Genomic DNA, 15,644 nt, shown 5'->3' on the forward strand with positions numbered 1-15,644 from the left:
AATAGCAGAATGAACGTCTTTAGTAGTTAGTTTGTGTCTGTAATGAGTTTTAGAAGCTATTCATTCAAATTTACGGCTTAAATCGTATCATATAAACATAAAATACTCCACAAATTTCCCAGTAGTGCAAAGAAAATATACACATGGTAACTACTGACCACAAAAATATAATTTAATTATGAAAGCTGGAACAATATAACTGAATATTGTAATCATTATGACAGCAACTTCCCTAATCTGTAAGACACGGCATGATATTTCTATAGCCACATTTGCCCTGAGACAGACTGATGAAAGTGGCTCTTGATTAGGGTGACCAGATTTTCAAAATAAAAAACTGGGATACACCTGGTTTGTGTTGGTTGGTAATAATAAAATTGTGAAATGTGTGCGCAATTAAGGAAAATTGTTCTGCACTCGGCTCTAATGTGAGTCAGCATAGTCACATTTTCTTTGTGTCTGTATTTTACCTAAACAAGTGACAATTTATGCCTCTCTTTACTGTCGGCGAGGCTCAGATTGGTCAAAAATAGAGACACCTGGGACATTTCTTGTATAAAACTGGGACAAATCTCTGGTTTGGGATAAATCTACTGGGACAGGGGGCACAGGGCTCAAAACTGGGACTGTCTCGGGTAAATATGGACGTCTGGTCACCTTGTTCTTGATCGGCACGCAACAGATTTACACAGGCAAAGTGGGTGATGTATTTTGTCCAAGTATGCAAAGGCAGTACCACGAATTGAACCTGAGACCTTCGAGTTAGCTGGTCCTCGTTAAGCCTAGTCAACTCACACTATAAATAGATAGATAAATACTTATTTATATATAGTTTGCGTCAAGAATTTAAAGATTTTTTTGAATTTATTTGACATTAATATTTGTTTTGTGTAATCTAAAGCTGTACAATGAAACGAATTTTGATCGCAATTTTGATTTATCAAGTTGTTTATTTTGGGATTTTTTTATATTTATAGTATATTTATTTTATTTTTTAAACATAGAGATTGTAGAACAGCTGGATATATACTTTATTTTTGATACATTTATGTTTTTCTATGTCTTATTTCATGTTCAAAGTATATTTTTTATTCATTTTGTGTTTTATACATTGCAAAACTGCATTAAGGTTCATATTTGTCACCTGAATTTATTCTCAGTTTGAAAGTTTTGCGTAAATTATCAGTAACAAAGTGGGGTTTTTTTGAGCGAGAGGAAAAGAAATGCTGAATAAATGCATCGTGTAACTAAAAAAAATATCATAATCGTTTGAATAATCGTGATTTCAGTATTGACCAAAATAATTGTGATAATGACTTTTCTCCTTGTGTAACCTAAGCAAAAATTTAGAAATCTCTGATCTTGTCCTCACGATGGGGGCAGAGCGTTGAGGCTAAAACATGCGCCAGGCCCACATCTGCACGGTAACACATGCTAACAATTGAGAGAAATCTAAATACCTAACAAATACTCGCTATTTGTCAACCGTTGTGGTCCATCAAAACATAAAAATAGTGAACCGCTTTGTCCGCGTTTAGCCTCGCGTCGAACAGCCCGAATGTAGCTGCCATTTTCACAAATAATTGCAGAGAATTCAGTCATTAGCATTTAGCATGACACAAAAGCCAGTATTAGCCGAAATGCAACGCTAGTCAAGCATAGAGCAAACCCCAAGCATTTTAATCAAAGCCAGACATGGAGTTTATGCTAATGCTTGCATGCTAACGCTAACGCTAGCTCCCTCGCCGTCCGTAAACAGCGTTGGAGGAGGGCTGCTTATCTTGAGGTTTCCACTGACACTCACTTGTGGCGTGTTATGACTAATCTGATCCACTCGGCTAAACGCTAAAACCCCGACCATCACAACAACAACAATATTTAGTGTGGACCGCTGACGTGCTAATGCTACTGCTCTAAATAGACCGTTGTAGGATTATAAAATGGTCGATAAAACAATATGTAGCTCAAAGCGGCGCTCTCTATAGAGATGATAGGCAAAATGAGAATATCTCCGCCGTCAGGTCGAGTTACGGGGCAAGTGTGTGGAGAGGCAAGCCCCCTTTAATGCAAGAAAACCCTGGGAATGAAATGAATTACTTTATTTTATTTTTTATTATGTTTTAATAGGCAAAATTCTACTCTAGTAAACGTTTTTGTTACAGTTACAACTACCACCGCTACTACATCTACTACAATTACAGTTACTACTACGGCTACTACTACCACTACTACTACTACAGCTGCAGCTACTACTACAGCTACTACTACCACTACTACAGCTACTACTATGGCTACTACTACTACTACTACTACTACTATGGCTACTACTACTGGAACTACTACAGATACTACTATGGCTACTACTACCACCACTACTACTACAGCCACTACTACAGCCACTACAACTACAGCTACTACCACCACTACTACAGCTACTACAACGGCTACTACTACAGCTACTACTACCACCACTACTACTACAGCTACTACTACCACCACTACTACTGCAGCTGCTACTATAGCTACTACAACTACAGCTACTACAGCTATAGCTACTACTACAGCTAGTACTACAAATACTAGCATGACTACTACTACAGCTACTACAGCTACTACAGCTACTACTACAGCTACTACTACGGCTACTACTACGGCTACTACTACAACAGCTACTACTACAGATACTAGCATGACTACTACTACAGCTACTACAGATACTACTACTACTGCTACTGCTGTTGCTACTCTAATTTTAGAAATAGCAGATTTTATACAATATTGTATGTATTTTCTGAACATAACACAAAAATATAAATGAGACTTTACGTTCAAACAGTTACTCGAGTACTTGCGTAGAAGTTTAAACCACTGCTTCCATTGTTTTACCACTGTACGAACTTCTGACAAAATTCCAGTGAGACGTTTTCATCAAATCTGTATATAGTTGGAAGTTTTGCATATAAACTGTCTGCCTCTCTGCCACCCATAACTCCAGCCTTCAGAGCACCAAGGGAAAAGTAGAATAAATGTTTAGACCAAGTAGATACTCACCACCACCATGAATGGAGGAATCCGGGTGGCTCTCCTAATGTGATGTTCTTCTCCCATCGGATCTGGGAAAACAAGGCGAAAAAGACAGAACACTTTACTAACATAGAATAAAACTGGCAAAGCAGATTTAAACATTTCAGGTTGTTTTACTGTTCAGTTTTGCTGCAACCAACTACACAGTAATGTAACTTTACTATTTAGATAGATAAGTTTCTTGCTCTAGGACACAAGTATGGCAGTATGTGCAGATCTGGAGAGGTTTGAACTGGCAATCTTGTTGATATGCATGCTTATCCCAACTGCACTATTGTTGTCTTAATACTAAAAATTAGGGGTGTAACGGTAGATGTATTTGTGCCGAACCCTTTCTGTACAGGATGTTTGATTCGGTGCAGGGCTGTGCACGAGTGAGTTTGCGCAATTTGTGTGTGTTTACATTCCACCACTACATGTGCAGCTACACGGAAGGATCAGCTCTTTAATATTCACGAGGGAACTTGTCCGTGATTGGGGTGGCAGTGTTTCCCGCAGCGCTTTATAATTAGGGCGGCCACCTTGACAACAATTACCCCCTGCCTTGACTACGTCCCTCCGAACCACGTGAATCCTCGCAAAACTACGGTCTGGTGGTCTGTTTTTTCTGGCCAAAAATATGAAGATTGAGTAAAACTTCATCCTGGATCTGTTAGTGCTCATTGAAAAGTTTTGTTTACCATTTACAAGGAATTTATTTTTTATAATTTTTCATACACGTGTTGGCGTGACATTTCGCAGCTCACCCAGAAGCGACTTGGATGAGCTGCGAAACGCCTTCAACCAAACTAACTTTTGTCCTGTCAACAAACTGAATTTTCTCCTCGCCGTGGATTCTACTTCGACGACTGAGGGATTCTTCAGACACACACGTGTTGCTTATTTGAGGATATTTTATTTAACTTATTAGGATCATCAATCAGGATTTTGCATTTATTTTATTTTATCATTTGGATAATGTAAAATAAACAGCAAGAAAAAGTGTTTTGCATTTTGTTCCTATACTGTACCAAAAATGAACCAAACCGTGACCTCAAAACCAAGGTACGTACCGAATCATGTTACACCCCTACAAAAATGCAGGCCTAAAAGAGGGGGGGTAATACTTTAACTGTTTAGAGCGTCTTTAATTGTTGTGAAAATGCTATATTTGCCGAAAAACAATGTATTGAAATGTTTAATTAGTTTCAGTTTTGCTCCCACCTTCTTTTGCTAAGTCACTCCCCCTTCAGAGCGCCAACAACATGCACACTGGTGTCAGGTTAGTGAGGTTGTTGTAATGTTTACCATTTTGTAACATGTTTTTGTGCATTTATGAAAAATTGCTGTGCGGGAGCGTTGGTTAAGTAGGTTTGTGGGATGAGCACTGAACAGAATCTTACAGCTAAGTCTTTTATCAATGTTTTATCAAACTTTTCACAAGTACCACTTAAGAAAATGTGTGGCCTTTCAAGTGCCATCACATAAATTGATATAAATTTATGTTATGTACTATATTATTTTCTGTATGCTGCCTGAAAAATGAACTTCCTTCGAGATAATAAAGTATTTACCTAATCTTTCTATACCAGGTACAAAACTAGACTATTTTGGGTCTTTAGTACAACTCAAAAGGAAGACAACACTGACATAATTAGAAAAAATTCTGGTGAAGGTTTGTGGACTTTAAAAACACAGACTAGCTTCTTGTATCATTACCATACGCTGACGTAGCAGTGGTGAACAGCTTAAGCGTTGGGGCTGAGGAGAGGGAGACGGAGTAAATCTGCAGGCGAGCGGATGACGGCATGGGCTTGTTGTTCGCACCTGGTCTGAGCGGGCCGGACAGGAGCATGATCTAGCGTGGCTTTATCGGATTTCCATGAAAGATTGATGTAACAGCGCGCGCCCTGTAATCATGTTAACCGTGTTTAGTCTCCGCTGTATGTCCCCACAGCGCAGAGGTGGTGGGAGCATACGCTTTGGACTCTATTCTGTGATGTCAGAAAATAGATATTGGCGACATTAAACAAGTTGGCCGAAAGACTGTGTTCTGCAGTGAAAAAATAAGATAATTCTAGAGTGAACAAACAAGAGGCAATTAAACAGAATGAACTACTTTAAAGGCCATTATATTATATAAAATTGGCTTATTCAACCATTATACCAGTTATTAGACCGTATCAAGGAATAGAGCTGGGTATTGTTAAGAAGCTGCAGATACGATACATACCTCGATACATAGGCCACGATACGATAGATATCTCGATACAGTGCACTTTCGATTCTATATATTTCAAATTGATTCGATCCAGTTCATTAAAAATAAAGGCTAAATCATGGCTGTGATACTAAAAGTCTTTGTTAAACCACTTCTTTTGCTAAGTTCAAAGCACACCCATTTTAATCATCAAAACAGTGAAAATGTCAAATGTGTTGCATAAACTAGTTTTTTCTGCAACAAAACTGAAGCGCTGTAACAAAATAATTTAGTAAAATATACCAAAAATACTTTTGGAGATATATCGATATAGCAGCTCACAATATCAATACTGTATCATTACATTAAAAGATAGGATATATCGATATTTCAATATTTTTGCACACACCTACCAGTTATCAGACCATATTTAAATGGTAAGTTTTCCATCTTCAAGGCACTCAGAGCACCTGATATGATGCATATCTTGCTACATAGGCCACGATATGATACATATTGTGATACAGTGCACTTTCGATTCAATACGATACATTTCTAATCGATTCTATACGGTTCAATAATAATAATTTGTTTATTAAACCACTTCTTGTGCAATGTCAATATGAAACACACCCGTTTTAATCATCAAAACAGTGAAAATGTCAAATTTGTTGCATAAACTTGTTTCTTTCTGCAACAAAACTGTAGCACTGTAACAAAATAATTTAGTAAAATATCCAAAAAAATACTCTTGGTGATGTATCGATACAGCAGCTCATGATATCAATACTGTATCACCACATTAAACGATACGATATATCGATATATTCAATATTTTTGCACTCCCCTATCAAGTAACCACTCAGTGAGGTGGGTTAAGTGTCTTGCCCAAGGACACAACAACAGAACTCATTTGTGGGAGCTGGAATCTCACTGCCAACCTGTGGGTCAGTGGATATGACATCTCTACCAACAATGTTTACATCAAAGCGGGATTCGAACCACCAACCTTCGGATCAGTGGACAAACACTGTCAGTTCATTCAGGTGTTAATGAGTAATCCTGTATTGCCCTGCATTTGAGTTTCGAGTGCTCAGATCTATCGCCGCCCACTGCCCCCAATTTTAGATTAATATTGCGGTAAGTACAAATGTTAAATATCTGTTATAATTTTATTCTACACACCTACTTTATGTTGTGATTAGTGCTGCAATTATCTACTTGGTGAAGTGTCAAACTCTGCTTTTCATGTAGCATATATTTCTTAAACTATGAACTTACTACTTTTCTAATGCAGATATTGTGTTGGTCTTACCTCGGATAGGAAGGTCTGTGCGGACTTCTGGGCTCCCACATGTAGCAGGTACTCGTATACATATAACGCCAACCTGGAAACGCAACAAAAGAGGGATTAGTGTTAAACTGTCTTCATCAAATACAACAATAAACTGCATAATGTAAAAGTGCATGACAAAGCTGGGAGATAATACATACAAAAATCCTCATAATTTAAGAGTAGATTTCATATTGTTGTAGAAAGAATTGGTGTAAGCAAGAGTGGGAGCTGGCAGTGTGGGGTTGGCACAGCACAATATCATATATAAATGGATTTTCAATATTGATTTCCTGCATGTAAACAATGCAGACTTTCAATCACTGGCTGTCCTTGTGAAATTCATTTCTACCCTGATAAATCTGTACTTGCTAGAAGTGTTGGTTAGGTAGGTATTGAAAATCAGATGGTAATCTTAATGCGATACTAAAACTCGGAATTCAGATGCAAAGTCCTCTGGCTGGAAGGTCCCCAAGTTGGAAAGCAGGGTGTTCATCCTTCCCAAATCATAATACTTGCTTAGGCTCAACAATTCCCATCACTTTACATCTTCAACTATGGATATAGCAAGAGTTTCTTGATGCTCTGGATGCTGTCAGGCTGTTGTTCCAGGATTTCATCAAGCCCTGAAGTGTGCCTCGTGTAGCAGATACAGGCACATTTACTGTAGCACAGGATTATCAACCATGTGGTCCAAACAGATGATCCACATAGTTAAGACCTTCCTACAAGCGATTCTGAATGATTTTTCAACATATTCTGTAGCTTTCTAAGTTTCTCGTGTTGCGCTGCTTACAAATTATGTTCACGGTGGCAGGTAAAGAAATAATTTATATTTCTTCCCAAATCAATAATTACAGATGCTATAGGACAAAAACAAGAAAAAATATTTAAAATACGATTTCACCGTAAAATTCTGCAAGAAAATAAGGCAGCAATAGCTAAAATGCTCCATTTCAGTGCAGACTACAAGAAGAAATAACAGTTCTAAGCACTTTTTAAGTCTTAGTTCTTTGGATTAAGTCTTGTCAAGGCATTTTAAGAGGAAAAAGTTGCATATTCACAGTTTTGATTGTAAGCTTCCACAAAATATCACAATAAATATCGTACCGTGAGATGTATACTGAGAAAATATCGCACTGAGAGATTTGAATATTGTTACATCCCTAATCGTGAGCCTCCCCAAAATATTGTGAGCTTTCCCACGATATCGCAATAAATATCGTACCGAGAGGTTCATACGGTGATGGTATCGTATCGTGAGAGTCGTTACACCCCTATAACATACAGAAAAAATGTGTGCAGCTTCGGGAAGATCGGTAAAATGACGTAAACAAGGCCCGACATTTGGTCTGGCTACATTCACATTTCATTTTATTATGATATAGGAGCTGATTTTCTAACTCAATACATCACATACTAAAGGCCGGCGAGAACGTCCCTCCTTTCCGGGGCACAGGAGTTACCCGAGTGCCACCCAAGAGAAGGGGGCTCGAGCTGGGACTTTCAAGCCTGAGGGGGACTTTCAAGCCGGTATTCTAAAACTCGTATTGAAACCACGCAGACTTGTATAAGCCCATGGACCCCAATATGGATGACACAGATATAAGACCGCATTGTAATAAAAAATAAAAAAATACTTCTATGATTTGATGTTGAAAATCCCATTCTATTGTCTAAAGATGTTTTTTATTATTGTCGTTTCGGAATGGGTATTGAGTAAGCGCCTTTTCCTTATCAAAATCGTGTTTGCTGTGCTTGGAAGTGGTGGTGTCACAGCGCTAAAATGTCAGAGTGTCTTGCCAAAGAACACAACAGCACGCAACACAGGCATCCGATACCAATCAATGAACACTAAACACAAAACATCCAGCTCAAGTTTACAAAGCTCAATAGACTGTTAACATTTTACGAGCTCACACAGCCAAATCGCAGGTATTCCATTCTTTTGTTATGACAATTTTACACATTGAAAAGTAATTAGCAAAATAAGGCAACAGTCTGGGTCAATTAGCCAGCGTGGGAGCCCCCTACACTACACCAAGTCATGTTTAATTGTCTGTTAATAGGGCATCAATGAAGTGGAGTGCGCGATGACAGAATCCCATAGTGTTCTAATGGGAGGAACTGCGAGGCTCGATACGTGATCAATGCAACAAGCTTCGGATAATCAGGTCCTTATATGCACCATCGGGGTTGATCTGTCTCCTGTACTTTTATGTAGAACGGTTTGGCGTAGGGTTGTCAGAAATATCGAAAATCAGATACTAGATCGATGCCAGAACTAATACCGAAACTAAAGAGTCATCTGAGCAGGTATCGATACGAAAAAAGTCACATTATCAGGATAGAAATTAAAGTTTAGAATGATCTGGAGCTTTATCAGACCAAGTATTTACAAACGATTACACAGATATAAGACCACATGGAAATATAAAAGAAAGTACTACCATTTAATGTTGAAAATCACATTCTATTGTCGAAATAAAGAGTGTTTTTTATAATCATTTTGGTATCGGAAATGGTATCTAACGGAGTCTGTTCCTTAGTATCGAAATCAAGTTTGAAATGTTAGTATCGTGACAACACTAATTTGGAGAAAAGTTGGAATATTTGGGATGTTGGAAGCCATTAGGGCTGGGTATCATTAAGAAGTTGCCAATGCGATACATACCTCGATACGATACATATCTCGATACAGCACTTTCGATTTGATATGATATATTTCAAATCGATTTGATAAGGTTCAATAAAAAATAAAGGCTTAATCATGGCTGTGATACTAAAAGTCTTTGTTTCATATTCACTTGGCGCAAGAAGTGGTTTAACAAACATTTTGATCATAAAAACACTGAATATGTCAAATAAAAGAGTTTCCTTTCTCTAAACAAGCAACAAAACTGTAGCGATGTAACAAAATGATTTAGTAAAATATACCAAAAAAAATACTCTTGGCGAAGTATCGATACAGCAGCCCACGATATCGATACTGTATCATTACATTAAACAATAAGATATATCTATATTTCATTATTTTTGCACACTCCTATTGGGTATCATTAAGAAGTCACCGATACAATACATACCTCAATATAGTGCACTTTCGATTCGATAAGATATATTTCAAATCGATTCAATAAGGTTTAGTAAAAAATAAAGGCTAAATCGTGACTGTGATACTATAAGTTTTTGTTAAACCACTTCTTGCGCAAAGTTCATATGAAACACAAACATTTTAATCATCAAAACAGTGAAAATGTCAAATGTGTCGCAAAAACGAGTTTCCTTCATCTAAACAAGCAACAAAACTGAAGCGCTGTAACAAAATAATTTAGTAAAATAGACCAAAAAATACTCTTGGCGATATATCGATACAGCAGTCCACGATATCGATACTGTATCATCACATATTTCAATATTTTGCACAGCCCTTGATTTGATAAATATGTAAATTTTTCTATCAAATATTGCGTTTAGTTTTGCGTTTTATGTTTTAATAGTGTTTGCAGGGTGCATTTTAAACCCGGAAGCCTGAAATCTGAACTGTTAAAAACTCATACAAGAATCCCGTGCATTTGGAACATGTTTGTAGAGGTCTAAAGTAACGAAAAAAACTACAGGGTTAGCAGCTTTTATACAGAGAACAAGTCTCACTTTTTGCCAGCATCAAAAAATGTGAAAAACAGAACTACTAAAATTTAAATGGTTTGCAGCAGTCCAAAATTATTCCTCACTTTCCTAACGCATTCCTTGCATCCTAACTACCCACCGCAATGAGTTTATAAGCTTGTTTCGTAACTTAGAAACCAGGACGGAGTTTTGACTTGACAACAGCACTAAAAACAACTAGCATGCCAACAGCGCACCGGCCTAACTCCCTGGTTTGCGGACAATAAAAAACATTCACTACATCAAGAAGTCTCATTTTGACCCCAAGAACTTTTACTTTTACAAAATATCTGTACTGGGGCATGACAAATTTTACTTTAACACATGAATTACTACATAAATTAAATAAAGTACAGCGCCTTTAACCATATAACAGCTAGAGAAATTTAGATACTGCGTTACTAGGCGTAGGAAAACCACTATTTCGCAATATTATTCTCCATAATTAACGCAGAATATGCATATCCTGTCTGCATATAGTCGAGGTCGAGGGGCTAAGTGGCCATTACACAGAGCTTTTGCCCACTTCTTCTGGACTATGCAAATATTTGACGTAATTATTCAGAAGCCTTGTACATATAGAACCGGTGAACTGACTACTGAGAACATGACATTTTGACCATTGTTGTGATTGGAGGATAAAACTAGTGGAGTTTCTTTATCCCTTTGGTTCACTCTAGTCCTGCTTTAGAACTGGTCTAATCCAGGTTTAAAGGACTTGACGCAAAATCTACTTTTTGAAGCTTTCTACCATGTTATAATGCTGTTCCCTCATCAAAAATACGTCTGAAGAGGTTTTAGATGTCATCCATACATGTTTCAGTCATTTCTGATCTCGATAATTTCTAATCTCGATCATTTCGATCTCCCCAGGCCCTGTTCGAACCCTCCTTGTGGTTTGCGGTAGGATTCTTTCCAATGCTCAGCCCACAAGCCTACGTCACCCATTCTCCCACAGACAGTAATTCTCCATAAATATACAAAAGCATTATACAAAACAATACACTACAACTTCACAAACCCGATGCGATGTGCAGTAGTTTCTTTAATTCTGGGTTTAATCCAAATTGTAAGTGTTATGTGTGCATGGATGCAGTCTTAAAAACTCAATTACTTACTTTTGGACAGTGTTTCTTTTAAATAAGGTTTGGGTATCATTAAGAAGTTGTTGATACGATACATACCTCGATACAATGCACTTTCGATTTGATGCGATATATTTCAAATTGATTCGATGCAGTTCAATAAAAAATAAAGGCTGAATCATGGCTCTGATACTAAAAGTCTTTGTTAAACCACTTCTTGTGCAAAGTTCATACGAAACACAAAACATTTTAATCATCAAAAATGTGAAAATGTCAAATGTGTCGCACAAACAAGTTTCCTTCCTCTAAACAAGCAACAAAACTGTAGCGCTGTAAGAAATAATTTAACAAAATATACTCTTGGTGATATATGGATACTGTATCAGCACATTAAACGATACGATATAGTAATATTTAGTTTTAAAATCATTGATCACTCTTCCTATATTTTTTACAGTTCTACAATGATCTTCTAACAATTCAGTAATCTTGATATCCTTTACACAACAACACACTACTATGACACTAAGGAATATACTCGATACTCAATACATATTCTGATACCACAAAGATAACTAGAAAAGCACTCAGAGCGCAGACCTCCGCCAAGGACTACAGTCCCCCTCATATTAATTGTGTTTTCCATAAATATTTGTCTCGTATCTTTCAATTTGGAATATGAAAGAGGATCCCATTGTCCATCCCTGAGTCAAATTTCATGGGGTTTGGTCAATAATTAACCGAGATATTGAGAAAATAAATTTTTGGCCCCATTTACCACAATGTTAACTAAAATTTCAAAGTGATCCAGAATCCAGGATTTCTTCCGGATCACCCCCAAAATGAAATCAGTTCTTCCTTTTCACATTTCCAACAAATCCTGAAAATTTCATCAAAATCGGTCCATAACTTTTTGAGTTATGTTGCTAACAGACAAACAAACAAACAAACAAACAAACAGACAAACAAACGCCGGCAAAAACATAACCTCCTTGGCGGAGGTAATAAAAACTTTCTTGAGACAAAAGAATGTGATTTTGATGGTTTAATGTGATGGTCCTTGGGCGTATACTAGTCTATGTGCATGTACTGATACAGCTCAAGATCATTCTAAAACTATTCAGTAAAGGTTAATTTTTGTCCTGTAAATGTGACTTTTTTAGTATTGACACCTGCTGAAATGAGTATCTAGTTTTGATACCAATTTCAGTATCGATTAGTGCCCGATTTTCGATACTAGTGAGAACCCTACAGTTCGCAGCAGTCCTTTAAAACTCCGAGTAAAAGACCGTCCCCGCTCCTCTAGACCTACATAGACCTAATGGACGACTCAAGTGTCAATACTGCGCTAGTTTATATTAGCACAGATCTGTCCACCGTGACCCAGCCGCACATGTCCCCAACATGTGAACACGCATAAGCCCGATATAAACCCAGGCTTCATCAATGCACTTCACAGCTCCACATATAGAGCGCTGTGGAGTCGGTCTTACAGGATAACCACAGACTCGGCACCAGGTCCAGGAGCAGACTCACCACGCACACTAGACTCTCAAATCAAAACTGTAATAACAGAAATCCCAAATGCAGTTCTTTTTTGATTAGGTGTGTACAGATAACCGAAATATTGTGAAATCGTACCATCAAAATTCTGTCAATATATAGAATTATAAACTTCTTTGGTTAAATTTGTTGTTTTATAGCAGCAACCACAAAGAACAGATACACCAATAGGGCTGGAAATCACAGGGAGCTGCTCGATTATGGAAAAAAATCTTTCTCTCGAATAGTTTGGTCAATATTGAAATCATGATTATTCAAACAATAATTTTTTTGTTACACAATACATTAATTCAGCGTTTGTCTCTCTCAAAAAAAAACAAAACACTTTGTTATTGATAATTTGAGAAAATTGAAAATAAATATAGGTTACAAATATGAACCTTACAGCAGTTTGGCAATTTATAAAACATAAAATGAATAAAATATACTTTGAGCATGAAATAAGGCATAGAAAAACATAAATGTATCCAAAATAAACACTATATCCAGCTGTTCTACAATCTCTATATTTAAAAAACTAAATACATATACTTATTTATATAAAAACTATAACTATAAAAAAACTAGCTTTAATCATTTCAATTCGATCATATGAGTTTGGAGATTGTTTGACACAAATCTAAATTGCGATCAAAATTCAATTAATTGCAGTGTCTTAACAAAATACATGATGATATTGTCACAATATGGCAATCCATTTGATAACTGATATGCTGCATATGATATACTGCCGTTTTTAAGACTAAAATACATTTTACAGCAACAATATTTCTTTGTTAAACCAAATCAAAACAGATGTATTTCATATTATCAAGACAGTAAATAGGTCAAGTGAATCGCATAAACAAGTTTCATTTCACTACATAAAGCAACAAAATTGTTGTGTAATCACAAAAATAAAAAATAAATCTAAAAAGATACCAAAAAATACTCTTGCCTATATATTCTGTATATATATATATATATATATATATTAGGGATGTAACGATATCCAAATCTCTCAATACGATATCATGATATGCATCTCACGTTACAGTTTTATTACGTTATTTTGTTGACACTGATATAATTGTAGATGGGACATTTTTTACTTTTAAAATACCTCGACAAGATTTTGATGTGAATTATTTCCGTCATAATCCCAAGAAATCAAGTAAAAAACATATTTCTTCATGTTGTCTGCGCTGAAATGAATCATGGGATATGTAGTTCCCAATGTCTATAAGCTGTTGCTACTATAAAACCATGCATTTAAGCAAAGGAACTTGTAATCCAATATATTGTGATGGTCCACGATATTATTGTGAGACCTTTGACGATACGATATCACGATATTTCGGTTATTGTTACATCCCTAATATATATATACACACACATTGATACAGCAGCTCATACTCTACTGTACGATACTGAATCATCAAATTTAGTATCACGATATTTTGACATTTTTGTACAGCATTACAGACCACGACCTTTTGTTCCATTTCATTGCAGAAAACATGAAGACATAAATGTTATAAAAAACTTTTCTATCTGAATTGTTTAGACTTTGACAGTAATATAGTCCCCAAAGGTTTGTCAAGGCTTTTTAATCGGAAAAAGTTGCATTTCTTCAATTCTGTTGGCATCTACACAATATCATAGTAAATACTGTATCGTAAAATGAATATCGTAATTGTATCATACCCTTAGATTTACATATCGTTATATTGCTTTTTTGGTGGTATAATGTTCCTAGCAGAGAACGTAATAACCTCTTCATATGTTGTATAAAAGCCGTATAAAAGCTGCCGTCGCTTAGAAATCCATCTGTTTTTGTGCAAAGTCTAGTTAGCAGTTCATATTTCAGTCTTCACTCTCTTTTTAAATGTTCCCAAATGAGCGCAGTGACCTCAATCTCAAAGTTTTTTAATATACTGCGTTCATTCAAGCTCACAGCAAAATAACAAATTACCTGCTAGCTAACCGGCTAATTATGTGCCAATTGTTTTGTTAAAAAAAAAAAAAAAGGGTTGTTGACGCATGTTGGTTCCAAACGGTATCTCGGCCCCAGTACAGACGTATCGTGTAAGCAGCTCTGTCATCTCATTAGGAAGCATTTTAAATGGTCAGAGAATCAGGAAGTGCAGTGTTAGCATGCTATTTTTTGATAGCGTTACACTTGTTTTCTATATTATGGACATTAAGAACAATTCCTGCTTAACTTTTTTTAGCCTAGGGATGTAACAATAACCGAAATATCGTGATACCGTATCGTCAAAAGTCTCACAGTAATATGGTTTTTATAGTAGCAACAGCTTATAAACATTGGAAACTACCGTATTTTTTGGACTATGAGTTGCGCTTTTTTTCATGGTTTGGGTGGTCCTGCGATTTACCGTATTTTCCGGCCTATTAGACGCGCTCTTATGCCTCCAACTGCATCAAAAAACGATTGCGCGCCCTGCAATCCAGAGCGCCCTATACACGAATCCACTCGGGTGTCCCAGTACGACTTCAGTAAACTACAAAGCCGCACCACCCGCAGTGCACGCAAACACGCACAGAACAGACAATGACCACGCAGCGAAAAACACCCAGTCACACTCATCACTCCACGGCGGCGAAGAACGTAGGAACGAATCGAAAAAGCGAGTGCAATGTGCCACTCTGAGCAACAACTGAATCACTGCGAACACGCCGACAATCCAGCGGTCCCAGACGGCACCCTCCCTACACGCCACAACTGAAC

The 15,644-nt window shown here is 36.9% G+C and overlaps 1 protein-coding gene across 2 annotated transcripts in view; it reads right to left on the reverse strand.

Moving 5' to 3' along the window:
* The window catches only part of zgc:110158 (uncharacterized protein LOC553590 homolog), a 72,581-nt gene that overhangs the window by 43,338 nt on the left and 13,599 nt on the right, over window positions 1-15,644 (reverse strand). For both annotated transcript variants that reach the window (XM_020928888.2, XM_020928885.2), the window contains exons 2-3: window positions 6,579-6,651; window positions 3,052-3,113 (exon numbers count right to left, since the gene is read on the reverse strand). In XM_020928888.2, the coding sequence (XP_020784547.1) occupies window positions 3,052-3,113; window positions 6,579-6,651 (135 nt within the window). The remainder of the gene's footprint in view (window positions 1-3,051; window positions 3,114-6,578; window positions 6,652-15,644) is intronic.

This window comes from Boleophthalmus pectinirostris, unplaced genomic scaffold, assembly GCF_026225935.1.
Source record: "Boleophthalmus pectinirostris isolate CB_2022bp ecotype Guang Dong unplaced genomic scaffold, ASM2622593v1 HiC_scaffold_10, whole genome shotgun sequence".
Lineage (NCBI taxonomy): Eukaryota > Metazoa > Chordata > Actinopteri > Gobiiformes > Gobiidae > Boleophthalmus > Boleophthalmus pectinirostris.